This window comes from Anas platyrhynchos, chromosome 21, assembly GCF_047663525.1.
Source record: "Anas platyrhynchos isolate ZD024472 breed Pekin duck chromosome 21, IASCAAS_PekinDuck_T2T, whole genome shotgun sequence".
Taxonomy (NCBI): domain Eukaryota; kingdom Metazoa; phylum Chordata; class Aves; order Anseriformes; family Anatidae; genus Anas; species Anas platyrhynchos.
The window spans coordinates 4,839,600-4,866,465 of NC_092607.1; the positions used below are offsets into that span (position 1 = coordinate 4,839,600).

The window sequence follows — 26,866 nt, forward strand, 5'->3', positions numbered from 1 at the left end:
CCCAGAAAATCCCAGCTGGATGAGAGCCAGCTGGTGCCTCACTCCTGCTGCTCTCCCTCATCCCACTGTACCCCTCGTTCCCCCCACAGCGTCCTCCTGCTGGCCCCTTCCCATCCCTTGGCCCCAGGGCAGGACCCCCAGCGCCTGCAGAGCCCCAAGGTCTCGCCGTGAGCCTGCAGCCTGCCTTACACGCTGCCAATGTGTCACCAGTCCAACCCAGGCTTAATACAAACTCTCAGTGTGCGCCATTATCTGCTCTAATCAAGCCTGTTATTAAATCCTAGACTAAGTGTTTTTTTTTGTTGTTGCTGTTGTTGTTTTTTCCCTTTTAATTTTTCACCGTTTGCTTTTCAGGGAGCTGCATGCCAAGCAAGGAGGTCCCACCACCAGCGGCAGGGCTGCAGCCTGCCCAGTGGGGTTAGGTTCACACCTCTGCCTCGATTTGTGAGCCCCATCCTTGTCCCCATTGGGGACCCACTTGGGGTGCTCAAGAAGCAAGGATTTTCCCAAAGGATTTTCATAGCCTGAGGGCACGGGGCTTTGGCAAAAGCCACAGGGTCCCTGCTCGGACACAGACACTTCCATGGACACAGGCCCAACAAAAAGGAGAGAGCCACGTCCTACAAATCTCCAGGGTGTTTATTGTCAAGATAGAAATTTCCATATATAAAATAAGTGTTTAAAAATAGCACTACCCTGCTCTCGACATGAAATATATATGTACACACACGTAGATATTTATAGAAAGAATTATTACCATTTTGCTATGTGATGAAAAAAACAAAAACAAAAACAAAAACAAAATCACAAGATAATGACCAATTCCCAAACAATCCTGCCAAAACAGGGACGAGGGGATCCTGATGCCCTCTCTCCCATGGGTGCACGCTGGGGCTGTGTCCCCACAGCCAAGGGGCTTACGCCCCTTACACCCCGTCCAGCCCCATGCTGCCGGCAGCTTGGGCTCGCCCTGCCCACAGCAGCTCTCCGGGTGCCCTCACCGCCGGGTTTTTCTCTCACAAAGCACCTTGGTGAGCACTGGGGCTGGAGCCAGGTGCTGTAGGAGCTGCACCACATCTCCTCTTCCAGTGCCCAGCTCATCTCAGGCTGGGGGAACGAGGCAACTGCAAGGGCTCAGCCCATTTGCTTTGTGGCAAGGCTTCTGCTCAAGTTCTTTTTTTTTTTTTTTCCTTTTTTTTTAAATACACTCCACGTCCCCTCGTGATTTTGTGATACAAGAACAAACAACGATGCTTTACACATAATCTAGCAATAACAGCTCCACGTAGCTACCGGAGGTCCCTGTGCCCTCCCCGAGCACCGCGGCTCTCTGCGAGGATCACTTCTTGAGGGCAATCTGCTTCTCCAAGGCTTCCAGTCTGGCCGTCATCTGAGCAAGTGAGTGTGCTAAGGAAACCGTGAGCCAGGCAAAGAGAGAGAAACATGCCCCAGACAAGCATGGACTGAGCCTTACCCGTGCCTGCTGGCACCCAGGGACCCTCCCTTTGGAGACCGTGGTTGGGACTGAGCTTCCCTGCCGTGAGATGTCACAGCGCTGCCTTTTATCTCTTGAAAGATCTGACAGTGTTCACTGGCCAGCACAGGTTGCCCTACCCGTCCCCACCTCCCATCCCTGCTGCCAGCCCCTGTGCCTCCCCCGGCAGGAGTTTGGATGCAGCCCCCCAGAGCTGCGGGCTGCTCTGCGCCCCGGTGCGCCCACGCAGCACCCAAAGGATATTCCTCTCGGTCAGGCTCTGCAGGATGGCCACGGTGTTCGTCTGGAACTGCACCAGCGCCTCGCACTCACATGGGCTCCGGATCTCTGTCTCCCCTCTGCCCTCCTCTGTGTCGGTGGGATTTGGGAGTGCTCAGGGCACAGTGCCACAGCTGGCCCCGCTCACGTCCCCCCGATGCAGCACCAGCCCCTCGTCTTTCCAGCCCTCACCCCCAGCTTCTCCTCTTCTAAATAATCCCTCCCTGAGACTTAACCCTCTATGAACAGTAAGAGGAGATCAGGAGAGGGGCACCATGGGGTTTCAGCAGCCCTGGGGCTCAGTTTAGGGGCTCTACCTGCCCCTGCCAGGCTGCCACAAGCCTTATAGGTGATGCTGGCAATGATGGGTGAGCTGCAGGGTGGCTCAAGTCACCCTGCAGGATCCTCAGGGCGATGAGGGCTCGTGGCTGGGCACCCACCTGGGCAGATGTTCAGCTTGAAGTTCTCCACCAGGTGGGTCATGGTGGTGAAGTCTGCCGAGTAGGAGAAGTGCTGCTCCACCGGCTCGGAGGCGATGGCCCGCAGCTCCTCTTCCACTGCCTTGCCGACACCCACGGCGAACATGACAATGCCTGCAGGGCGAGGACGGACCCTGAGCACCCCACAGCAGGTGATTCCCAAACACAGAGTGAGTAAGGCTGAGTGCTTCCCCACCCTGGGGCTTCCCCCACGCGTGGCATGGATTTGGGAAAGGCAGGGGCACAACAGCACCAGCACAGTGCATGCTGCGGCACGAATGGTGCTGTTCAGAGGATCCTGACACCATGGTGCAGGCAATGCAACACCACAAGCCTGGGTGCGGTGGGCAGGCTAAACCCATGTCCCGAGAGCCAACCATCCCAAGGATCCATCCTGGGATGGTTCCCAGCCCCCTGCCCCTCACCTGACTCCTTTGCTCTCCTGGCCCACTCAGAGATGTCGTCCTGGGAGCGCCCATCTGTGAAGACCAGCCCGATTCTGGGTACGTTGTGGGAGAGGGGCCTGGCCCCTTCCAGCTCAGAGAAGCTGTGCTCTACCATGTGCTTGAGGGCAAGGCCGGTCATGGTGCCTTTCTCCATGTACTCCACCTTCATCACAGCCTCCTTGATCTCGTCCGCGCTGTGGTACTTGTTGAGGGGGAACTCGGTGCGGACACGGCTGGAGTACTGCACCAGCCCCACCCGCGTGCCCTGCGGGGACACCTCCAGCAGGTCCACGATGCGGTTCACAAACTGCTTCACCAGCTCGAAGTTCTGGGGCCGGACGCTCTTGGAGCCATCGATCACCATCACCAGGTCAACGTGCCCAGCCCCGCACCCTGCGGGCACACGGCGGGGTGGGAAGGGACCAGCGGGACACTGCTTGGGCCCCTGGGATGGGGTGAGGCCGGGCAGTGGGGCAAGAACGCCTGGGGACCTCCATCCAAACTGCTCCACTGCCACCCCAGGGCCCCCTGGACATCCCTCCTAGGTCTCCCTTTTCCTGAACCTTTCCCAAAATCTCCTGTTGTATCCTCTGGGCTCTGTCTCTGTGGACGCAAGCCCACATCCACCCACGCAGAGCCCCTCGCAGCTGCCCATGTGGGTGAAGCCCTCGCTGGGAGCTGGGTGCCCAGCAGCCCCACACTGCAGCCCGGAGGGTGAGCTGCACCCCAGTACTCAGTGCTGCACCCCAAAACTCAGTGCTGCACCCCAGTACTCACGGCTGCACCCCTTCCCGTCAGCCTGGAGCTGCTGCCCCTCGGGGCACACGCAGTGGTACGAGCCCTCGCTGGTCACGCACTTGAACTTGCAGCCGTGATCCACTCCGTTGCAGAGGTCGGTGGCTGGGGGACAAGGCAAGGGCACGGGGTTACCCCTGTGTGAGCAGGGGACCCCAGCACCCTTGTGCATCCCGCGGGACTCACCCCTGCAGGAGCTGCCGTCGGGCTGCAGTGTGAAGCCGCGGTGGCAGCGGCAGCGGTGCCCGCTGGGGATGCTCACACACTCGTGCTGGCAGCTGTGGTTCCCAAAGCTGCAATAATCAATCACTGGGGAGAGAAGGAGGCAGGGGGAGGCTGGCAGGGGGGCTCTGCGGGTCCCACTGCGGCATGGGGCAGGACCAGGACCCTGCTTGTGGCAACAGAGTAAAGCTGGGGAGACGCCGAGCCCTTGTTTCCAGCATGAGCAAGGGCAGGGAATGTTAGCAAGGGAAGGGGCAACATACTGAGGGACAAGGGGAGGATGAGCAAGAAGCAAATGAAGAAGGAAAGGAAGAAGCAGCAGGGAGGGAGAAGGACACGTACTGCTGCAGGTCCTCTTGTCCTGGTTGAGGTAGTAACCTGCACGGCAGCGGCACGAGTAAGACCCACGAGCGCTGACGCACTGGTGCTCACAGCCGTGCCTCCCGTCGGCACACGCATCGATGGCTGCGGGGGAAGCAGACACCCATCACCTTCATGCCTCGGTGTCCCTGGGGCAGTTCCCTGGGCGCAGAACCACGAGGCAAGAAGGAAAGGTGCCGGGGTGATGGCCAGAAGTAGCCAATACTGCTCTGCCCTCTGGGAGGGCAAATACTGGGAGTACCCCGCTGCTGCTGGCCTCGCTGGGCCCTCAGCTGCATTTCAGCTCCCCTCCAAAAGACCTGCACCTTTGTGAGAGTTAGAATAAAGAAAGGTTTTTACGGGAGCAGGTCTTTCTGTCTGCGTTGAGCTGGTAGCCGGGGTTGCATTCACAGTAGAAGGAGCCGGGGGTGCTGACGCAGCTGTGCTGGCAGCCGTGGTCGCGCTCCACACACATGTCCACCCCTGCAAGACAGAGAGGGGTCAGAGTGGCCCACGGGCTCCTGTACAGCTCTCCTGCATGCTCCCTGTCCCTGTGGGGTGTCCCATAGGGCTGATTGCCAGTGCACGGGCACAGGAACCCCTTGTGCTGTGCAGGTTTCTGAATGGCTTTGGCGTTCAGGTCTACCCAAGCACTAAATGCTCACTGTTAATTGCTACTGTTGACGGCCTGAGCTCGGCTGTTCTTCATGAAGGAGCCCAGGCAGCTGTGTGAACATCCACGTGAACAGACCCGGCTGGGAAGTGGGCACTGGGGCAGGGAGGCAGCAGGCGAAGGCATTGCCAGAAGGGCAGTGTGCCCCTGGGCACATCTCAGCCTTTGCTTGAGGCAGAGCTCCTTCTGGCTGAGGCTGCGCGCTGCCACCCCAAACACCCCCTGGGGACCATCTTCTCTCCTGCTCTTGGTGCAGGGTGAGGAGCAGGCACCGGGACCCTTGTCACCACCCTGCCGCCGCGGCTCTCACCCACCGCACAGCTTGTCCTGGAACTGCTTCCCGAACTGCCGGATGAGCTCGAAGGACTCCACGAGGAAGACGTGCTCCTCCAGCGGCGGCGAGGCCATGGCCCGCAGCGAGGTCATGTCTGCCCGCTGGATGCCCACCGCGTAAATCTCGATGCCAGCATCCCGGGCCTGCGTGGCCACCTCGGTGACCCGGTCCTGGGGCCGTCCGTCGGTCACCACGATGGCGATGCGGGGGATCTTCTTGTGCGGCGGGCGCGCGCCCTCCTGCACCGTGAAGGCCACATTCATGGTGTACTGGATGGCCAGCCCCGTCATGGTGCCCTGGGCCAGCGGCACGATGCTGTTGATGGCCTTCTCCATGTCCTCCCGTGTGAAGAAGGTCTTGAGGGAGAAGATGTTCTGCACCTGGCTGGAGTACTGGATCACCCCCACGCGCGTGGCGTTGGGGCCCACGTCCAGGTTGCCGATGATGTCGATCATGAAGCGCCGCATGGTCTCGAACTCGAAGGGGCGCACGCTGCGGGAGCTGTCGATCACGAAGACGATGTCCAGGGGGCCCGTCCTGCACTTCAGGGCTGCAAGAGGGCAAGGAGGTGGTTTAGCCTGCGAGGAGCAGAGGTGTCCCCTTTGGGTGGCTGTAGGGGTGCTCGTGGGGGAAGGAGAGGGCAGGTCAGGGCTCACTGGCACCTTCCCACTGCTAAATGAACCTACGGAGGGTGCCTGGTTGGGGTTGGGAACAGGAGGCAGGGGACACAAGCCCTGGCCATGGGGCTATAGGGAATGGCAGTGTCCCCTTGTCCCCAAATCCTGCTGCTGCCCTGCTCCTGCACAAACACCTCTGTCTGTCTGGATCTGCCCTGGCAAGGCTCAGGCAGTTTTAGGCAGTGGCGTGTTCATCTCTGCAGCAGTTCCTCTGTCCCTCCTGCAGCTCCAACCTCCTGTTTTTTACTGCATTTTTCCAGTTCCTGTCTAAAACCAGAGCTTTCTATTCTCTTTTTTTTTTTTTTTTTAAAAAAAAAAAAAAAAAGGAAAAAAAATAGACAATGAAAAGCCCTGCTACAGACATGCACATTGAGAGGGTCGAGCCAAACAGCCTCTCTTGGATACATGGGTGCAACTTCCAGTGCAAACTGGGCGGGTGTTTAGCAAGTGAAAAGCCAATGAACATATTTTGCTTGGCTTGTGTACACCAGAGCCTGGGAGAATTTGGCCATAATGGTAAGCAAACGCTCCGAGCCCCCTTGGGACGATGCCCAGACTGGGGCTGTCATCCCAGCTGCTCCCAAGTGCCCAGAGGTTTCTGAGACACGTTCGGCTCCTTTCTCCATACGGTGCTTTCATGGCTTTTGAAACTGGAACCAATTTGGCCACCTCTGCCCGGGGAGCACAGAGGCTGGTGCCCCTGAATTTGCTTCATCCTCCCCACCAGGAGACCCCCGTGCATGGGTGCAGGTGAGGACCCTGCATCCTCCTGGGGATGCCCCAAAGCATCAGGTCCTCGCCAAGCCTTTCTCCAAGAGCTTTGCTGCCCTCACACACTCACTTCTCTCCCCTCTAAGCAATTTGCAGCAGCCGGGGCTCACCTGCAGGTTTTGGCCTGGCTTCCAGTGTCGTTAGGACAAGCAGGAGGAGAGGAGCGACCGGCAGGAGCTTCATCCTTGCTGCGGGCACTGCAGAGAGGAGATGTGCTGTCAGTGCTGACCCCCACGGCTTGCAGCTCCTGCTGACAAACCCCACGGGCAGGGGGTGCCCCTGGCACTGCCAAATCCCCCAGACAGCAGCAGCAGTTGTGCCAGATCCGTCCCCAAACCTCCCCGAAACCCAGGCGGGGACTGTTCCAAGCGGGGCCGGGCAGCCTCAGCGCTGCTACGTTTCATTACAATAGCGACGATTTGCCAAGTGAAAAACCCGGCCTGATTTTCTGCTCTGGGTGGAGCTGGCCACCAGACAAGCCTTATTTTCACTTGCAAACCATGCGGCTGGGATGTTCAGCCAAGCGCTCCCTGCCTGGCGCTACGGCCGCTCGCCGCAGCCAGAGGACGAGCGGAGCTCCGCTCCCGGGGACGCGCGACCACGGCCCCACCGCTCCCAGCATCGCAGGGCCACCAGCTCCGTGCTGGGAAAAGACCCCCCAAAATTAAACGCCAGCCCAGCAAAACCTGCTCAGAAGACTCTCAGAGTCACTGGCAAAGACTGCTTTTCCAAGAATTTGTTCTCTGACATTTTTCTGGGAGAGCAGAAAACAAAAACCTCCACATGCACGGGAGGTGATGGTACCTATGCAGATGGGTTTGTGGGACCTGGGTGAAGGATTTGGGCGTTTGAGGTGGGATAGCTGAGGAAACAGATATTTAGACTGGTTATCCAAAACCTCAGCTTGTTGTTCATCTCCCTCCTTGCCCATTTCTATGTTTTCTTGCCTTGGCTTTGGCTGCCCTCATCTGGCTCCTGTATTTCTGTGGATTTATTTGGGGGGGCTATAAGGCAAGGACTGAGCAGGTGCCAGCCCCCCTGCCATGCCTGAGTCTAGTGAAAGAAATGGCAAACCTGGGGCTGTAACAGCACAACCTTAGTGCAATGAAAGCAAAGTCAGGAGGTGCCCAGGCACCCTCGGATAAGGGGGATCACCGGGAGGGAGCCCAAAGCCCCAGCATCCAGAGCAGCCCCGGTGCAGGTTGGAAACCCAAGGGGCAGCAGGGAAATACTGCAGGCAGTGTAGCTTCCCCAGGGAGATGGGGAGCAGGCGTTGGAACAGTATTTGTTGAAAAAGCACACTGGAAATTCATTTTATCGGTGGTTATCGGCCGATATTTGCTTAGCCCCATGAGGTCTCGGTTGTAATTCATCACCACGGTTTCCACTTAATTGCTGAGAGATTGTGTGCAGCCCTGAACCCAATGTATTTGATGCTGATAACAGGTTGCACAACTGCGTCTTAAAATCAATATTCTAGGGACAGTTGTGCCACCTATTTCACGTCTGCAGGTCTCTGCTCTCCAAGCCTCCCTGCAGCGGCAGGCTGGCACGGAGCCTGCGTCTCGCAGCATCCAGAGAGCTCCAGAGCCAGCCCGGAGGGAGGAATGAAGTCGCGGGCCAGGAACCAAGGAGGAGAAAACCAGTTCACGACTGATCTATTTTTAACAGCATCCGAGTGCTGGATGAAGCCTTCACACTCCCCATGGCTGGAGGGGCTGGACCGGGCACGGTGGCTCAGCCACACATCCAGCTCCAAGAGGGTTGTTTTGGCTGTCCCCAATTTAATCAAACACCTAGCAGGAAGGCTGATGGGGATTGGGAGGCTGATAAAAACCCTTGAGTATCCCTCCCACCGCCCCATATTGGATGATTTCCACAGCTACCTGCTTTTCTTGCTCCCCATGGGGGGGTTCACCCCACGCTGTGGGGTGCAGCACACCAGAGCCCCCTGCCACCAGGAGCAGGAGGGAGATGGGTGGGAAGCAGGCGGCTGGCAGGCAGGTGCTGCGAGGCAAGGCAAACAGCAGCAGGGACCTTGAGATAACACTGAGCTATAAAGGAGAAAAGGGCTGGGGGGGTGAGCATTGCGCAGGGCTGGCTCTGCCGTGCGGGACACCTCGCACCAGTTCCCCACCATTTCAAGGGGAAAAGACAAGGGGGGAAGCCAGCCCATTGATTTTCCTTGCTGAAGGAGATGGTCAACACGTGGGGCAGCAAAAGGACAAGCCACACATAGGGGCAAAAGGGCTGGCAATGAGCCCAGGCTCCTCTCAGCTCCCCTCGTGCCCTGGGACAAGGAGGACGCCGGGATGAACCCCCAGAGGCAGCCAGGTAAGGCAGCCCCCCGGGGCGCTCGCCTCCCTCCCGTCCTGCTCCCCGCCAAGTGCTGAGCCTCGGGGGAAAAAAAAACAGCCGCTTCGGGTTTCAGCCTGGCCTCCTTGGCAGCACTCTGCTGGCTGCAGGTTGACAGAAATGCTCTGAATATTCCCCTTCTGATTCAGCCGCAGGTTGGACCTGGGTGCATCCTCCCCTGGGCAAGCTGAAACTGCAGGGCTGGGGTGATGCAGCCAGCACGTCTCCTGGTGTAAAAACAGGGACTGGGCTTTGCCTGCTGCTGTGTAGGAGGAATGGAGAATATGGAGAAATAGGGGGTGAGAGGCTCAGGAGAGGGCTGTGCATTCACAGACAGGACAAGTGGTGGCCGTGGTGTCACAGGGAGAAAAGCAGACCCCTGTGTTTACGTGGCCAGAACCAGGTCTCAGACACAACCACATTTAAAATGGGCGATGTGGAAGGGGTGCATGGCCCTGATGCCATGGATGCTGTCAGCTAATAGCACCTATTTCTGTGCTGGAGATCTTGGACAATGATAGAAAAGCTCCAAACACGGTGTCCCCATGACCCCCTGCCTCTCTGCATGCCCAGCTTTGTTCTGCACCCAACCGCAGGGCTTTTCTTTGCAGAGACCCCACCAGGCAGTGTCGCAGGCCATAATTCACCTCCTGCCTGAGTATTATTCAATAAAGTGCCAAAGAAGACCCAAAATGCACTCAGGAGCCTGGACACAGAGTCCTTGTGCTCAGGACAGCATCACAGAGCTGGCCTCAGGCTGGAAGATGGGGACACCAACGTGTGCCTGCGCTTGGCAAGACAGCGAGACATCCTTTGGGCCTGTGCCCACAATAAATTCTGCCCAAAAAGTGCAGGTGGGGACAGGGGAGGGAGACAGCAATGTGTGCTGCCCCAGGCATGAGTGACAAGGAAGCAATGACTGCCTGGAAAGATGCAGGCAATCTGCATCAAGCGGGAGACCCCTCCCGATTTGGGGTTTTGCTGTGCAGCCCCCATGCACGTTGTTTCAATAGTTGCAAGACTCAAGCAATGTGAAAGGCCGAGGCTCCTGGAGCTGGAGCCACACTCCCCTGGAGGGCTGCCCAAAGGTCGGTTTCTCTCTGTCGCTGGACTGAAGCCCAGTTTCAAAGTGGAACTTGGCTTCTCAGCTCCCCTTTTCGTGACACCTGTGCTTCTCTAGAGCTTGTAGCCTGCACGGCAGCAGGCACTTCAGAGCAGCAGAGCAGGGCCCAGCCCATTTCAACGGATGGATGGGGCTGATGTGAGAGAGGTGAAGCCCAGCCCTGCAGCACTTTGCAAAGGGGTGCCCAGAAACACCTAACCTCGGAGCCCACCGCCTGTGCGGAAGGCTTACACATGCTGGAAACAGCAGCAGGTCTCCTTCAGGTGGCAAAGAAACATTGCCTGCGTCCCAGCAAGGCTAAAACTCCCTGAGCTGAAATGGAGGAGGGAAAAAAACAAAATCAAACTGAAACACAACCAGAGCCTGCACTCATTAGCAGCACAGCAGAGTGGTGCTGGCACATCCGCTGGCACAGCGGCTCCTTTCCCAGGTTTCTGCACCCCAAGCATGAAGCTCCAGACTCCTCGGGCACCCTGGGTGCCTGGCTGTCCCCAGCAGTGTGCCCTTGGGAAGGTCGGGGCTCAGTCCTCAACATAGAGCTCTCCCTGAGCAGCATGAGAGGCTGCAACCCAGACTAACTGTCCTGGGGTGCCCCTGCTGCTCTGAGCCCCAGATCCACCCCGGGGACTATTTTGCAGAACAAGAAAGCATCAGCAAGCACCATCACATCGGGACCAGAGAAACAGAACAGATTCCCAGTCCAAAAGCAACAGAGAGTAAAGATGTTCCCCCCTTTATAAGGGCTGGCACGCCCTCGGTCCCTCCCCAACGCACGTGTGGGATAAGGAGAGCAGCCTCTTCCCAGGACATCGCAGCGCTCTCCGGTTACAGCACTCAGCAGCTCGTCTGGGCCAAGTGCCACCTGGAAGGACACGGTGTTTAAGAGGCAAGGCTGTGCTTCTCCAACAGCACATCGTGCCTTCGGACCCAGCGGGACGGCTGTAACAGGAAAGCCTTGCTGGATGCTGAGGGGGCTTCTCTGAAATAGCCAATTCCCCATTTTTGGGGCCCATTCCCGTGCTTGGGTTTGCATCTTCCCCAAAACACAGAGCAGAGAGGTGTTTCTTGCCTGTGTCTGTTTGCAGGGTGAGTGGCAGATATCTGTCTCACAGCTTATCCTCATGGATTTAACATCCCACATGTCCCAACAGGCTTGTGCTATGAGGTGGCATTTCCCACAGCCAGCATCTTCCTTCTGAGGGGAATCCAATGGGCAGAGCATCCCCTTTTAGATGGCCTCTATGGCAGCAGGTGGGGTCTGTCTCTGATCTAATCCTAAAATATCTGCTGTGCTTGGAGGAATTTCCTGCAGTCCAGCCGGCTCTGCTCTGAAACACGCAGTACCTGGGCTCTGCAGCAGCTGGCAAGAAAATAAAATGCCATGTTCACTTGCACATTAAACGTGGCCTTTGAAAGCATGTGTTGAAGATGTAGCCAAGAGGAAAACATCAGCTGGTGAGACAGTTCCGACTGTTCAATCAATCACATCAAGAGATGGCTCCTGTTGCAGGTTCTCTGTTCTTTGTTATCCTGTCCCCTGAGCTGCACGCAGCCCTGCTCCCACCGGGCATTTTCAGCAAAACTGGATGGGCCTTGGAATAATTCTAGATTTTGACGAAGAATAAATCACCAGGGGAAGTGCTCACCTTCCAGACTCTTTCAAAAGAGAATGCTCACTTGCAAACGAGCCCCTGGAGGACAGCTGACCTGAGCCAGGAGACTTCAGTCCTTGGAGGAAGAGAGGCGTGGGCCATCCAGAAGCTGAGGCAGCAATCCACGGCCCAAGTCCTTGTTCTGGGAGGAAGGTGTTAGAGTGCATTTTTTCCCCAGAAGTATGCATGTTCAACCACAAAGGGAAAGAAATGGCCCAGAGCAGCTCCTGGGCTGGTGCAGAGTTCATCAGCTGAGCTTCTGATGCAGCAGAGCCGGTGTCTCTAAACGCTGAGGCTGATGGCTCCTAGCAGGACCTCTGCCTCCCGGATCTGCTGGGACCAGTATCCCCAGCTGACCTCCAGCAAGCTCACAGGGCACAGGCAACCGCAGCGAGCGCCTGCTATTTCAGCCCCACAATCACAGATCTGCTGCCTGACCTCCTTCTCTAAATCTTTATATCATATTTCTCGCCCTGGAGACGTGACTCAATGTGTTGGCACACGGAAAGACGCCAGGAGAATATTCTCGTGCCTCTCCCCTTTATTCTGCCCGCCCTGCTGCGTGTTTAATTGAAATAGCAGAAGGCAAGGAGACTTTGGCTGCCACAGGAAAGCATGTGGAGACTTCTCAGCCCTCCTCACGACAGAAAAGGTTGAAATATTTGCCTAGATACTTTTCGTGTTGAGAATCCCAAAGGCAGTACGGGAAACCTCAGAGCAGCATCGGACGCTCCTGCTGATTTCAGCCTTACCACAGTGTGAGGTTTGCCTTTTTTGGTCCATCCATGAGCAAGTAGCTGAAGTTATCTAAATCTGTTGTGCTTCTTGAGTCCTTGCTGACGACACCTACAGGCTCGTTGCTCCCTGGAGACACCAAGGAACAGCCCAAAGTCACTTTGCTGAGGTCTGGAGGCCTCAAGAGGCTCTCCAAGGCAAGTCCTACAGTGCTGCATGAGCAAGCAGAGGCCAGGAGACTCCAGGCCACTTGCTCAAGACCAGAGCAGGTCTGTGGCAGCACTGGGACCTGGGCTGGCTCTCCTACTGGGACAGTGACACAGGGACACCTCAGAGAGCAAGGGGAACACACAGCCACATGCTGGGGCTGCAGCCGCTCCCAGCCCACCATCAGCCTCACCAGCTTGACATGAGGCTCAGCAGACGACAGGGAGAGCGGTTGTGAGGTTGTCAGGTTCTGCCTGGCATTTGAGTGCAGATGGCAGTGTTTTGTGTCACTCTGCTCCTGGCTGGTGCTGTTAAAACCAAAGCAAGATGCTGTGAGAAGAGAAGAGCAAGGGGGTGTTTGATGTGACACTTGGAGGAAGCCATCCAAGTCCAGCTGCAAGCGTGGGAGCTGTGAGTTTCCAAAGGCAGGGTTTTCCTGTCTTTTCCAGCTCATGGACCCCGGTAATTTTCCAGCCACAACAGACTCTTGCACAGTGGGCTAACTGAACTGGCAACAGATCTGCTCCTACCGATTCCTGCTGCGGACAACCTGCAGACTGCAGATCAGGATCCTGCCCTTTGGCACCGGCAGTCAACCAGCAGAGCAGCACGGCACAGCCCAGGGACGGGAAGGCTCAGCCTTTAGAGAGGAACAAAGTCACCATCACCTCTCTGCAAGGAACCCCAGCTGACCTCTATGGGATGCCCTGACGTGCACCAGGGTAGGGATGGGTTCACCTGTGCACTTAAGGGCTTGCAAAGTGAGAAATCAGAAGTTTAGGGGAAAAAACAAAAACAACAAGCAAAGGCAGAAATGTGCCGGAGAAGAAGGATCCCATGTCCAATGGGGAATGCTAGGATGGAGAAGCAGCCTGAGAGCCAAAAAAGCTTCAGATGCAGGATCAGGTCAGGAGCACCATGCAGGGAAGCACTGTCACAGCTGGACACTGACACCTCCTCTCCTGAGCACATGCACTCAGCAGGGCTGGCCTTAAACCCTTCACATTTATCCCAGGTGGGAGAGCAAACAGAACCCTCTTAACCACCAAATACCCATCGAAGGGCGATTCCGCCAGCCTGCAGCAGGTAATAGAGCACCAAGGCCAGGTCCCTGCTCCTGGCTGCTCAAAGCCCTTGTGCCAGCTGGCCCCAGGGCTGCGTGAGCTCCCCTGCAGCCAGCACAGCCCCACTCATCAATTTGCTACTGTTTGTCCCCAAAGTGGAGAAAACAATTCCACGAGGTAGTGATGCAGGAGCTGCTCAGCCTCGTGGCACAGCTGGAAGAAACATGCAGGACATCTGGCACAAAAGGGACACTTTCTGGGGGAGCAGCTGATTTTTATAAGCGTCTTTATGAGCACCACTCAATCTTTGTTGTGTTTTTCCTGGGTCCCTTTTGTGCAGTTGGGGAGGGTTTGTCTGTAAATCGCATGTGCACATAGGTACAAACGCTGCTTATCTCTGCCTCTCTCTATGTTCCAGCCCTATTCATCCAGCATTTGGAAGTGGCATTTTATGAGTTTTTTTTTTTAAACTGAGTTTTTAACAAGGCAGGCACACGGCTCAGAAAGCGAACAAAGGGGCCCCTATTGGAAACTTTAAAAATGTTTCAACAAAGGCTTCTCTTGAAAACCTTTAACCCCTAGTGCCAACCTCGAGGGAAATGCTACGTTATGAGCAAGCGGAGCACAAACATCTTCTGTGACCACCGACTGCCTACAACAGGCTGCCTTGTTGGCCACATCTTTTCTGTTCACTACCATCACCAACAGGAGTAACTCCCAAGCCCATCTTGTACTAATCCAATGAAATTCATTTAATTCTTCAAGGGAAAAAAAAAACAAAAAAAAAAACTAACCTCCACAAAAATGAACAGCAGTTTTTTCCAGTTGGATGCAGCAGTCCCCTGCCTGCTTTGATGGAAAGTGCCATTTTACTACAAACACGAAGATCTCTTGCACGCCCTCCAGATGGGAATTTGGATTTCAGACGAGGCCAGATTTAGCCCAGGAGTTAACTCTGCTCTTTGTATTGCCAAGTCCTGGTGGCAAATAGCAGGGCCGAGATCGAGAGCAGATTACACACATGCACACACAATTTTTGCCTGTACCAGATGCCAATCTAATGATATTCCCCAAAGAGATTGCAAGAACCTGCTTGTGAAATACATTTTCTACTTGCTGCCGAGAGCCTACAGGCTGACTGCCTGTGACTGATGGCTCCTGTTCTCAGAAAGAAATAAAAGATAAAGGAGAAGCTTTGTTATTGCCACCAAGAGATGCGACAGAGTCCCATGGAGAGGACTTTGCAGTAACTGCGTGCAGTCTGGCCTCGGTGGAGGCAGAAATCCCGTGGGCTTAAGTAGAAGAGGTAAAACCATGTGAACAGGGTCCTCTCTTGGAGCCCTCTCCCCCTGCCCCAATCCCGCAAGCAGCAGAGCCCAATTCCCTTGCTCCCCACTGACACCAGGTGGGTGCTCTCAGGACCAGGACGGACTGGGCAGCTCCCTGCTCTGCAGCAATCCATCCTCACACCTTCTGGCCAAAAAGGGGGGAAAAAAGTCCCCAAGCACCATGTTACCTGCACAGCCACACTCAGCTGCATGTTGGCACAGATCCGATGAGCGCAGAGCAGTCTGATTTCCCAGACAAGTTTTCCCACGTAATTGCTTGCAGCAAATATGCCCAAAGCTATTTTTTTTTTTTTCCCTGTGCAATGCTCGGAGTGATAAGCCAAAGGTGGGTGATCGCTTATACAAACATGTTTATGGGTATGCACAAACAGAGCTATGAGTATTCACAGCCCCAATTTTCCAGTCATGCAGAAGCGGTGCAGAACAAACTTAGGGCACACTTCTCAGCTTATCTTTTGGCAAGATCTAGCTCTCCTATTGCTCGGTGCACTTTGCCCAGGTGTACAAGACCTTATTATTCTCTGCTAAAAGAGATCCTCACTTGTATAAGCAAGAACTAGCCTGAGAGCTAGGCAAAAGGTGAGCAGAGCACGCAGACTTCAAACTGCGCCATCCCTGTGGCAAGGAAGAGCCTGATCCTCCCCCAGGTACCGAGGGCAGAGCAGGGGCTGCTTTACACAGCAGGGTGCTGTGAGCCCAGTACCCACACCTTGCACCCCAAAAATCCAGCTGGGACAGCAAGCGTTGACACCACAGAAAGGGAAAAGCATACAGGTGGGGGAGCTCAGCAAACGCACTTTTTGGGAGAAACCCCAAAGATCAGTGATAATCAAGGGATCAGCGACACTCTCCCGGGGGGGGCACATCACTCCCTAACCCCTCAACCCAGGAGGTAGCCCCCCCAACCTCCACCCCCCGCGGGGTCGGGGCTCCCCCTCACCCCATCCCCATCCCTTTTCCCCTCCCCGCAGGTGCCGTGGAGCCCCTCACTCACCCGTACCGGCCTCAGAGCCGCTCCCCGCCGCGGTACTGGCTCAGGTACGGCGGGGGCTCGGCGGGGGCTCGGCGGGGGCTCGGCGGGGGCTGCGCGGGGGCCGCAGTGCTGAGCGGCGGTGCCGGGAGCGGCATTTAACGGGGCGGGGGGAGGCGGGGCGGGCCCGGCCCGGGATAGCGCGGGAGGGGCCCCAGCCCCCGGCCACCTCCCCCCCCCCCCCAAAAAAAAACAAAAATCCCGGGGCTGGCGGCCGGGGGCGAGCGGGAGCCGCGCAGGTGGGAGCGGGGGCGCCGGGGGCAGTGCGGGGGGCAACGCGGCGGGGTCAGGGCACAGCCCCTGCCTCTGCACGGCACCGCAACGGCCAGCGAGAGGCTTCCTCTGCTTGGGTTTTGGGGGTTTTGTTTGCTTTATTTATTTATTTATTTATTTATTTATTTTGTATTTTGTGTTGGGTTATTATTATCTTTTTGCTCCTCTGCTGGCAGAGCGCGTGAAACATCAAGTGCAGAGGTACCAGAAAACAGCCCCGAAATTCCTTGTGTCCTTCCTTACAAAACCCCAGAGACCTGGGAGCTCGGGGAGCTGGGCTGGAACCAGGGAGCTGAACCTGGTCCAGCTGCCGGCGAGGACAAGTGATGTGCGGGGCTGTAGCTGGAACAGAGCCTGGAACAGAGCTTTCCTTCCCAGCTGGTCCAGGGAACCCTGGAACAGAGCTTCCCAGCCCTCCACCTCCTTGCAGCACTCACATCAGCTCCTTGGTGGCAGGAGCCACCTTTAGTGCTCCATAGCACCAAGCTTTAGTGCTTTAGTAGCACTTTCCTTGCACTAACACAAACAGCAGCAGGATGATCAGAGAAAGGAGACCCCAGCAAACCACCCACATTATCTGAGCTTTCTCTCAGTCGAGGCGATGCTGTGGCACCAAATGTGGGCGTTCGGGTGCTGCCGGGGTGCTGGCAGGGCAGGAGCATGCCGTGGGCGACCACCCTGCCTGGCCCCCCATCCTCCGCAGCCGTCCTGCCCCGGTGTTTGCCGTTGGTGTGGTCGAGAAATCCCCCAAGCCCAGAAAAGGCTGAATTTCACTTGTGTGTGCAGCGACGAAAGTATAGGATTTATAAATACCCGTGCATATACAAGGGCTTGTGGGTTGGGTTGGTCTGGATTAAAGGAGGTATTGAAAAATGAGGGAAGCCAGAAACTGCAGGCTTCTCATTTCTGTGATTTCTAATGGCTTTTCCTTTTGCATAAACATCACGCTGACTCCATACCCAGGAGCACTGCAGGCTTTTTCTCCCCTGCTCTCTACGAAATATAACCCAGACCTCTAAAATGGATATTCTTTACTAGGACATTTGGTTTTACCCGGCCACAGGAAAGAACAATTGCACTCTGTGGCACCAAGTCACCAGCAAGCTGCAGGGCAGCTGGGCTCTGAGCAAGGCAAACAGCAGCTCCTTTTGGGGGTGAAAGGCAGAAAATGAAACTGTGCACCTGGGTCAGCGTGCACTCCAGGATAGCATTAATGCGAGTTAAGGTTCTTGTCTACATAGTGGCTTGAAGACCCCAACTAACAGCTGATGGGTGGTGGTATTTTGGTCTCCCAAGTCAGGCACAGCAGTTCCAAGCAGTTCCAAGTCAGTTCCCAGCAGGACCTCCAAAAGTGGCACCCATCCTCTGCAGGCTGAGCTGGTGAATGCCGGGGAAGAGCACGCACCACACCGTAGCCAGGGCTGGGGAGCAGTGGCATGGGGGGGGTCTGGTTCTCCCAGTGCCCTCATGTGGGTGTTCTGCTCTTGGGGTCACCCAAGGGTGCAAACACGGGGTGCTGCTGGGCTTCCCTGCCCTATCTGCCCTCACAGAGCAGAGGGCAATGGGGAGACCATGGGGTGTCCACACCAGAGCTGGTCCAGTCTTGTGTCTTCCACGGATAGCACGCAGGGTTCTGCTTCTCCTTTCCTGCTTCCTGGCCCATGCACAGCAAGGACTGTAAGCATGTATGGAGTCTGGGTGCTGTCACATCCCCCATTTTGGGCAGAGACACCCCGGAGACACCCCAACAACATCCCCATATGGAAGGGACCTGCAGGGATCATCACATCCAAGCACACCTCAAAGCACACCCACTCCTGCAGCACGTCCAAACCCCCCAGGCTTAAAGCAAGAGAAGAGCCCCAGCACAGCACAGCGCCAGGCTGAGCACAGAGAGGGAAAGGCTTGCAAAAAATCAGCCAAGGAAAGGGGTCGTGGCCCGCAGAGCTGAGGAGGCAGGGCCTCGCTCTGCCTCTGCATAATGCCCAACTTTGTGCGAGAGCGTTTGATTCCCAGCTGGGAATTGCGGCTCTGAAAAGGAGGCTGTTAGTGTGAGCTGTGAGAGCCCGGCCCGCGCGGTGCCGCTAACATGACACTGAACTAACACTGCACTACAATCAAAGCATTTTAATAAGTTAATATAATAAATGTCAGAGGGAGTGAATAATTCCCTGTAACCCTGCAGAGGCTGGAGGTGCCAGAAGGAGCCAAGTGGGTACCGAGCAGCATACCGAGCCGCTTTAGCAATAGCCCTTTGACTTTCTGAAGGCAAATCTAAACCAGATGATGGACGCTGGGTGGTCGGCTCCTGGTCAGAATGGTGAGCACTGTTCAGAGGGGCGTCACTCAAACAATTTAACCCCCAGATTTGGACAGCAATGGCTGCAGAGAAAGGAGAAACTAAACTCTCCAAGTTTCGGGGTAGCCCTTCCCCAGCTAGACATCAAATCTGAAGAACCACAGTCTGCTTACCTGCCGTTGGTGTGCACGTTCCCTCTCTAAGCAGCAAGTAGCACATGGATAATTATTCCAGAAGTCTCCAAAGAGACCTGTGCAGCAGTCCCCGTGCCTCTGGTGTTACACAGGGATGTGATGGTTCGGAGCGATGATACCTGCACAAGCCCGGCCCTGCCCCAAGCTGTTGCTGCAGGAAGCTCTGCAAAGCAGGCGTTGCTGCTGGCCATGCTGTCAGCACATGTCTCAATCCACATTTTTTGGCAATTTGCTGCCGAACACTCCCTGCTGATGGGTGAAGCCGAGGTGCTGCCTCCAGCACCAGCCCAACCGCTCCCGGGCAGCCCCGGGCTCTGTGGTGGGCACCCAGTGGGGTGGGGGGCACCCAGCAGGGGACATGGAGCTGGCACCCAGCCGGGCCCAAAGCCATGCTCCTCATTTGGCACTGAACACTGAGCAATGCAGGAAAAAAAAAAAAAAAAAAAGAAAAAATTAATCAGGCACGGAGCCTGGTTCATTCTTATGTTTGCCTTAGCAAGGATACAAACCAGAGGAAGGAAGGGCTGGAGAGAAGGTTTCAGCAAGATGAAAACCTACCCTGGAGAGGTTTCTGGTGGCAAACCAGGGGTAAATCTTGACTTGGGGCACTGGGGCACAGGGCAGCAAATTCAGCCTGGACGGCTGAATTCAGCAAATCCAGAGTGGCAGCTGATGCTGTGGGTGGCACCGGTACCTGCCATAAATCTGCTTTTGGCAGAGCTCTGTTGATTTATGCTTGCTGGTGACGTATTACTGCATGGAGAATCGAGGTTATATTGCCCATCTCATAACCAACCAGGCAGTGATGGGAAACTGCGGACAGCAAAGTGCTGGGTCCCTGCGGGACTATCTGCCAACAGAGGAGGCACTGGGGAAATACCTGTTTGTACGGGAGGTGTGCTCATCTTCACATACAGACAGTACAGACAGGAAAGCATCGGCTTCATTCACAGCGTGGGAAAGCTGGAAGTGAAGGGTTGGAGGTGTCAGGGTAATTGTAACGGGGTCCCTCAGGTCCCACGGCAGAGCAGGGCACCTCAGGCTCAGACTCAGCCAGCCTGTCCCTGCCTGAGCGCCTGAGCCAGCAGAGTTAAGGGGCAGGTGCACGGGAACTGCTCCCAGCTACCAGAGCAGAAAGCCTTGATGTGGCCCTAAAAACTCCCCCCATGCCTCTCGGTGCCCAGCTGCATGGTGCAGGGAGCTGAGGGCTGGGTTTGGGGCTGGTACCATTTGCTAGTGAGGCGAGGAGCCCCGTTTGGGGGTTGCGATGCTGTGGGACCTCTGTCTCGTAGATCCAACCCCTACCAAGCCAACCTGCTCCGAGATGGCGTGCGGAGGTACCTGCAGCTGCCAGCAGACCAGACAGTACTCATTCTGCACGCAAAGGTCGCCCAGAAGTCGTATGGCAATGAAAAAAGGTAAGAGTCTTCATGGGCTGAGCAGCACAAGGGGGCACCTCCACCCCAACCCGCAGCAGTGGGCACTCCTCTTCCCAGGTTCCTCCCAGGGAGGTCAGAGGGTTGGGGAAAAAAAGAAAGAAACTATTCAGGTCTCACCCTCTCAGCATGAAATTGCAAAGAATAAGAAGAGAGGTCAGTGTTTTAAGTGCTCTGGAAATCGTCTTAACATCTGAACGGCCACACTGGGACATTTCCATCAATGCCCACCGTCTCCCCAAAGGTGCTATTTTGGACAATCCTCCCCACATCTCAAGAACACCTTGAGGTTCTGGCTTGAATCCCCAAAATTGCTACTCCCGGGCAGTGACGTCAGCATGTGGCACCAGAGTATAATTAATCCTCCATTAACCCTTGTGATATAAATAATCCTCCCTTATTACTGAGCGCAGAGCAGCTTTGAGGTGACGAGCTCTGCCTCGGGGGCTGAGCTGCCCCCAGATGAGCGGGGCTGGGATTCAGGGTCCAGAGCCCGAGGGATTTGTATAAATAAATCCATAGCCCAGCACTTTAGGGCCCCAAAATATCACCCCCTCCTGCACTGCTCCCGTTTTACCCGGTATGAATAGAGGATGAATTTGTGCCATTCACCCAAGTGCAAAGACAGTGGAAACCCAAATAAAACACAGGAAAATAGGTTTCCAAAACCCCGCGCATAGATTTATTTGCGTTGGGCTCCGGTTCTGGCTGTGAATGCAAACTCTGTTCCCGAGCTGCCGAAACTCTGCATTCCTGGTGGGCAGAGAGTGGGGGCCTGACCCCGGGGGCTCAGCTGGGGGGGCTGCAGCACCCTGCACCCTGTGCCCTCCAGCAGCACCCAGAGGTGTGTCAGCGGCACCGTGCTGGCTCCATAGGGCTGCTGGCAGCCACACCTCGAGCCAAGCACCATCTGTGGGTGTTTGAGTGCTGTCAGGAGGGGTCCTCTTGTCTCCACAGGTTTTTCTGCCCCCCGCCTTGTGTTTACCTCAGTGGGCCGGGCTGGAAGCTAAAGCAGGAGCAGATAACAGGTACGTGCGGGGTGGCAGCCCCAGACCTCTCCTAGTGAGCCATCCTCCGCCTCTGCAAAGGGAAATGCATCCTGATGGTTATTTCTGTGCCCCCCAAGCTCCTCTTTCCCTGGGGCTGGCCCCTCTGCAGGCCAGACCTGAGCAGGCAGCAGCCTGGACCACCCCAGGAGGAGCTCCAGGGGGTATCAGAGTGGGGCTAGAGGGTTTTTGTCCCCGTCTCTTCTAGCCAGGGACCTGGGAGAGGCAGGTTTCCGTGTGTGGGGGTACATGGGGCTGGACAGCATGGGCAGCAGCCTGATGGAGACGCAGAAGCTGAGCTTTGAGGAGCAGCCGGACTCGAAGGTAAATTGAGGGCTCGCAGCCTGCTCCTCTGGGGATGCTCTGTGCGGGGTTAGCCCTGCAGTGCCTGCTCCCCCGTGGGCAGGATCCGTCCTTCTTACCACCTTTCCAGGTCTGTGAAGCCCTGGGGCAGGCGGGTTGCCAAAAATCTCATGGCTTCCCCGGCCCGTTTTGTGCTCCTGCTGCGCAGCAGCGCTGCTTATCATGACCTGAAAGCCTGCCCTTTCATTTGTGGGTAAACAGCAAAGGAAAACACCGCTCGATCCCAAGGTCCGAGAGCTTCAGAGGAGAGCCGGCATCTTTTGATAGGGGAAAAGAGCGGGAAAAAAGCGTTATCTGGGGTCCCTGAAGAGTGCGGGGTCTGCGTTGGGCCAAAAACATGACAAAAAGGGCTTTGTTTGCAGTGCTCGAGGTGCTGCTATCAGCCCTGCCAGAGCCAGCACGGCGGGGAAACCGAAAACCCAGGGCGATCCCTCATGTTACGCGGGATAAATCACACGTGAACATTAATTTCCATGAGGAATTCTCTGCCCCCTGTGTAAATAAAGCCTCTGCCGATCCCTGGCTCTTCACCGCACCTGTAATAACATCTCCAGCCCTTTCCCCTTGTAAATGAACCCGGGGCTCTTTGAAAGGGCGCTATTGTCCTGGGGGGACGCCGTGCCCGGGCTGGTGGTGAGGAAGGTGAGGAGGGTGAGGAAGGATGGAGAGGTTGGGGCCGTGCCCGCTGCCCCCAGCCCATGCTCGGCCGCCCCTTGTGCCCCCTGCAGGGCTTCAGCTGCGCCAAGGCGCTGTACATCTCGGACGCGGACAAGCGCAAACATTTCCGCCTGGTCCTGAAGCTCTTCTTCAGCAATGGGCAGGAGATCGGCACCTTCCACAGCAAGCTGATCAAAGTCATCTCCAAGCCCTCGCAGAAGAAGCAGTCACTGAAGAATACGGACTGTGCGTACGGGGATGGATCTGCTGGGGGGCAGGATGGGATGGGATGGGATGGGATGGGATGGGATGGGATGGGGTGGGGTGGGGTGGGGTGGGATGGGATGGAATGGGATGCGTGCTCACATCTTGCCTTCAGAGTGGTCAGGGCTGATCCTAAGCTCATGGGCACCCTCAAAAAATAATGCATGTGGGCATATTGATATCCATTTTCCAAAGGATTGACCCACTGCAACTTGTAGCACCTTGATGCCAATGTGCTCCCCACTCCTTGGGCTTCACCTGCACCTCTGGAAGGTGCAGCTTGGCTGTTGCTTGCACATAGAGAATGGCAGATGGAAGTGCTGCCTGCTGCAGTGCTGCTCACCCCAGTACCCAGGACTCATCCTCCCCGGCTCTACCAGAAGCAGCGGGGCTGTAGCTCAAACCCCGAGCAAGCTGGCAGGCACTAACCCAGCCACCTCCCCCTGCAGTGTGCATCTCCTCGGGCTCCAAGGTGTCCCTCTTCAACCGCCTGCGCTCCCAGACCGTCAGCACCCGCTACCTCTCCGTGGAGGGGGGAGCCTTCATCGCCAGCGCCAGGCAGTGGGCAGCCTTCACCCTCCACCTGGGTAAGGAGCCTCATGGGGCTGCCTCTGGCCATGTCCCTGCGCGGTACCACATCCCAGCCCTGCTGGGTGCCGGCCTCCCAGCCAGGTCTCTCCAAGCAGTGAGCACTTGCAGGGCAGATAAAGCCATAAAAAAGCACCATGAGTACAGCCAGACCTGCTCCCTGCTGCTCGTGGCACTGACTCTGCCTCTCTCCTTCCCCCGAAGCCGATGAGCGCTACACCCGGAGTGAGTTCCCGCTGCGGGAAGGGTACATCCGCTACGGCTCCGTGGTGCAGCTCATCTGCACGGCCACCGGCATCACCCTGCCTCCCCTGGTAAGCCTCCATCCCCACAGGGCTCGGGCGGTACGGACCTGAGCAACGGGTACAATCTGTGGGCCAAAGCCGCTCTCCTGCTCCCTCAAGCCCAGGGGCTCACACAGGGCAACGTATGCTTTATCCCTCTGCTTCCTCCTCACGGGGGCACAGCCTCCCTCGGGGCAGGGGGCTCGCCAGCCCCATGCTGAGCAGGTGCCCCCGCCCCGCAGATCATCCGGAAGGTGAGCAAGCAGTACGCCATGCTGGACGTGGACGAGCCCATCTCCCAGCTCCACAAGTGCGCCTTCCAGTTCCAGGGCAGCGACCGCATGTACCTGTGTCTGTCCACGGAGAAAGTCATCCAGTTCCAGGTACGAGGGGCTGAGGACCCGCAGGTGCTCCACATCCAAACTGCTCCACTTGGCTGGGAGCGGGTCCCGGGGAGGGGGAGGTGTGCTACCAACAGGGGCTGCCTCTAAAGTGAGCTAAGAATCACTGCAGAGCCACCAGCCTCCAGCCTTGGTGGGGAGCTTGACCTCATCACCAAGGTGTTTGCAAAGCGTTATCAGTCCCCGTTTCCCAGCAGAGGCACTGGGTCACTCACTGGGACCAGGCAGAATCCAGGCGTCCTTGGCCCTGGTCCCCTGTTGTCCCCACCGTGACACGTTCAGAGCTGTGACCCTCTCCGCAGGCATCTCCGTGCCCGAAGGAAGCCAACAGGGAGCTACTGAACGACGGCTCCTGCTGGACCATCATCGGCACCGAGATGGTGGAGTACACCTTCAGTGAGAGCCTGGCCTGCGCCCGCGAGCCTGTCAGCCCCGTGCCGCTCATCGCTGCCCTGCAGGTAGGCAGGGCTCTGGCTGCGGGGCGCCTTTTGGGGCATCTCCATCCCCAAAGGGCTCCTCTGCTCAGTTTCTCTTGGCGTGGGGGTGCGGCGAGGCTGCTGCCCCGTTCCTTGGGGCTCGGTGTGGGGTGGGGGCACGGGGCAGAGCAGCCGGTGCCATAATGTGCTGCCGCCGCAGCTCACCGGTGGCGGGGACGTGGCCATGCTGGAGGTGCAGGGCGAGCATTTCCACGCACACCTCAAGGTCTGGTTTGGAGACGTGGAGGCGGAGACGATGTACAGGTAAGGGTGGAAAAATGGTGGGGAGGGAGCCTCTGGGTTGGGCACAGTGGTGCCATGGGCTGTACTGGGGATGCTGTGAGGCTCATGGCTGCCAGCCTGGGCGAAGGGGGCACTTGTGCCACCCGTGCTGTGGGACCAAGCTGGAGCTTGGAACTGGTGGGGAAGGCTGGGGGGGGGGGCTGGGGTCACTGCCCACCTCGTTGCTGCTCAGTTGGGTGCATGCGTGCTGCTCCTGGTGCGGGAGGGCTCTGCTGTAGGGGTGGCTGGAGGCCACAGGGACCCCAGGGGCTGAAGACAAGCAAGGAGCTTTGGCAGAGGAACAAAACAGCCAAGAGGAGAGGGGAGAGTGGCCAGAGGCTTCCCACTGAGCTCCAGCTTGGGGGTGGTGTGCCTCCCAGGTCATTAAAGCACATTTTCCTCATTCACTGCTCCCAGGAGCCCCAAATCCCTGGTGTGCGTTGTCCCCGACGTCTCCGCCTTCGGCAGTGACTGGAGGTGGCTGCGATACCCCATCACTGTCCCGCTCCTGCTGATCAGGGATGACGGCCTCATCTACTCCAGCTCATTCACCTTCACCTACACCCCGGAGCAGAGCCTCCTGCCGGGACAGCCGGTCCCCTCGGACGTCCCGCAGGACTCGGACAAGCTGCTCGACAGCATCCACCAGGAGTTCACCAGGACCAACTTCCACCTCTTCATGCAGAGCTAGCGAGCGGGGCCAGCAGTGCTCCGCCTGCCCCCAGCCCTGGGGACAGGAGCGTCCCTGAGCCACGTCCACAGGCTGGGGTGGCTCTGCCCGAGGGTCCTCCCCATACATCCACTGCCCATCCGTTATCTGACCCGCTGCCTTCTCTCTTGTCATGGCAGCATCTCGCCCTGGTGAGATCTCACCTGAGAGCACCAATAAATCGTGCTTTGAGGACTCTTTACTGATTCGATTGCTTCTTTGCTGGCCTCCAGGATTTACCTCCCGTGCTGGCACAGAACATCACGGCTCCCTCGATTCCTCGGTCCGTGTATTCAAAGGCCAGGAGGGACACGGATGATGAATGCAAGTGACCTTAAATGTCACTTCTGTGACATAAACGACCGCTTCTGTGCTTTTCAGTAACGAGGAGCTGATTTCCAGCAGCTGAATACCCAGCACCAGATTTTTTATTTTTATTTTTTTCCATTAGAGGCCCAAATGGGGTAATTTCGAAAGGAAAAGGGAAAAAAAAAAAAAAAAAGGAGAGAGAAACAGTTCAGTGTGAAAGCCAGCCCTTTCCTAGCTGTCATGGCTCTCTGAGCTCCGTTGTTTTACGCGCGCACGCGGTGCAAGGCTGGAGCCAGCGGGAAGCTGCTGATCTGAAGAGGCCATAAAAAGGAACCAGGTTTCTTGGAGCTGGACCCGAGCACTGTGCGGAGCGGAGCTTACAGCTTTATTTAGCCTTCAGATCTCCGTGGCATCAAAGGAGCTACGGTGTACCTAGAAATCGTGCTGCCCTGGCAGTTCTGTGCTGGGGTTAGAAACAAGCCAGGTGCCAAAACCGCGGAGGTTTTGAACCTGTGCTGAACTCAGCAGCACTGAGGGGAGCAGGGGCAGCCCCAAAGCAGTGTGGGGCACCCGGTGCCTCTGGGTCAGTGCCCGGGCACCCCCTGCATTTTCTGGGTAGCAGCACCTCCCTAAGGCCCCCCAGCAGTCTGGAGATGGGGCTCCTTCTCTCTGCAAACCCATGTAGGTTTAGAAGCCGATGCAGACACCCCTGTGTCTGTGCGAGTGCATCACCGGGGCTGCTGCTGGTGGAGGAAAGGGGCAGGAGGATGTTACAGCCACCCACATATTGCTACAACCACCCCACCAGCCCCTGCTCCCCTGCAAATTGCCCTTGGCTAATGGAACTGAGGATGCACCCCAAGAAAAACCCTTTAATCAACCCCATCCAAGACAAAATGCCTGAGCTGAGGATTCCTCCCAGCTCCCCAAAAGCATTTTGTCCCCCATCTCTGTGGGAGCTCGGGGGAAGGATGGGGCCAAGCGTTTCAGCCCATGCCTGCATCCCGCCCGCCAGCTCCCAGTCCCCCCTCCCTGCGCATAATTCCTGTTTTATGAATGGAAAGCGCCCTCCTCTATATTTAGCAGCAGCCCAGCCCTGGAGGCAGGAGGACTTGTTGACTTCAAGGGCTCTGAACAAGCCTGCGTTGTGTTTACGGCACGAGGCTTCGCTGGAGAGGCCAAGGAAGCACCAAGTGGCTCGCTCCTGAAGCCTGCTGGGTTCAGCAAACATCTGCAGTAACTCAAGGCACATGGGGAAAG

At 56.8% G+C, this 26,866-nt stretch overlaps 2 protein-coding genes across 4 annotated transcripts; one reads left to right on the top strand and one right to left on the bottom strand.

Moving 5' to 3' along the window:
- Window positions 1-618: 618 nt before the first annotated feature.
- On the bottom strand, window positions 619-18,831 carry MATN4 (matrilin 4). Of its 3 annotated transcripts, none has more exons than XM_072026490.1 (11): window positions 18,771-18,831; window positions 6,621-6,707; window positions 5,043-5,612; window positions 4,416-4,538; window positions 4,038-4,160; window positions 3,660-3,782; window positions 3,456-3,578; window positions 2,658-3,071; window positions 2,194-2,346; window positions 1,739-1,843; window positions 619-1,398 (listed from the first exon to the last, which is right to left on the bottom strand). In XM_072026490.1, exons 1-11 carry the CDS (start codon window positions 18,814-18,816, stop codon window positions 1,340-1,342), a joined length of 1,926 nt encoding a protein of 641 aa, XP_071882591.1. In that variant the 5' UTR covers window positions 18,817-18,831; the 3' UTR covers window positions 619-1,339. The 3 variants fall into 3 exon arrangements, with proteins under 3 accessions (XP_071882591.1, XP_027329143.2, XP_071882592.1); XM_027473342.3 differs by lacking the exon at window positions 18,771-18,831 and adding an exon at window positions 15,990-16,125; XM_072026491.1 differs by lacking the exon at window positions 18,771-18,831 and adding an exon at window positions 15,996-16,123.
- RBPJL (recombination signal binding protein for immunoglobulin kappa J region like) lies at window positions 8,609-25,441 on the top strand. Its single transcript, XM_027473343.3, has 12 exons — window positions 8,609-8,844; window positions 15,967-16,033; window positions 20,084-20,209; window positions 21,185-21,255; window positions 21,482-21,597; window positions 22,365-22,539; window positions 23,007-23,144; window positions 23,350-23,459; window positions 23,672-23,812; window positions 24,133-24,288; window positions 24,467-24,570; window positions 25,006-25,441. The coding sequence occupies exons 1-12, from the start codon at window positions 8,823-8,825 to the stop codon at window positions 25,277-25,279; spliced, it is 1,500 nt and encodes a 499-aa protein (XP_027329144.2). The 5' UTR covers window positions 8,609-8,822; the 3' UTR covers window positions 25,280-25,441.
- Window positions 25,442-26,866: the final 1,425 nt, after the last annotated feature.

What these genes read in the sequence shown, in the direction of transcription:
- RBPJL (XM_027473343.3), top strand. Translation starts at nt 8,823, where the DNA reads ATGAACCCCCAGAGGCAGCCAG. An exon ending in AGCCTTCACCCTCCACCTGG is followed by an intron (nt 23,145 to 23,349) that starts GTAAGGAGCCTC and finishes CTTCCCCCGAAG; the next exon opens with CCGATGAGCGCTACACCCGG. An exon ending in GAGGCGGAGACGATGTACAG is followed by an intron (nt 24,571 to 25,005) that starts GTAAGGGTGGAA and finishes CACTGCTCCCAG; the next exon opens with GAGCCCCAAATCCCTGGTGT.
- MATN4 (XM_072026490.1), bottom strand. Translation starts at nt 18,816, where the DNA reads ATGTGCTACTTGCTGCTTAGAGAGGGAACGTGCACACCAACGGCAG. An exon ending in AACGTGCACACCAACGGCAG is followed by an intron (nt 6,708 to 18,770) that starts GTAAGCAGACTG and finishes TCCTCTCTGCAG; the next exon opens with TGCCCGCAGCAAGGATGAAG. An exon ending in AGCCAGGCCAAAACCTGCAG is followed by an intron (nt 5,613 to 6,620) that starts GTGAGCCCCGGC and finishes GCCCTCTTGCAG; the next exon opens with CCCTGAAGTGCAGGACGGGC.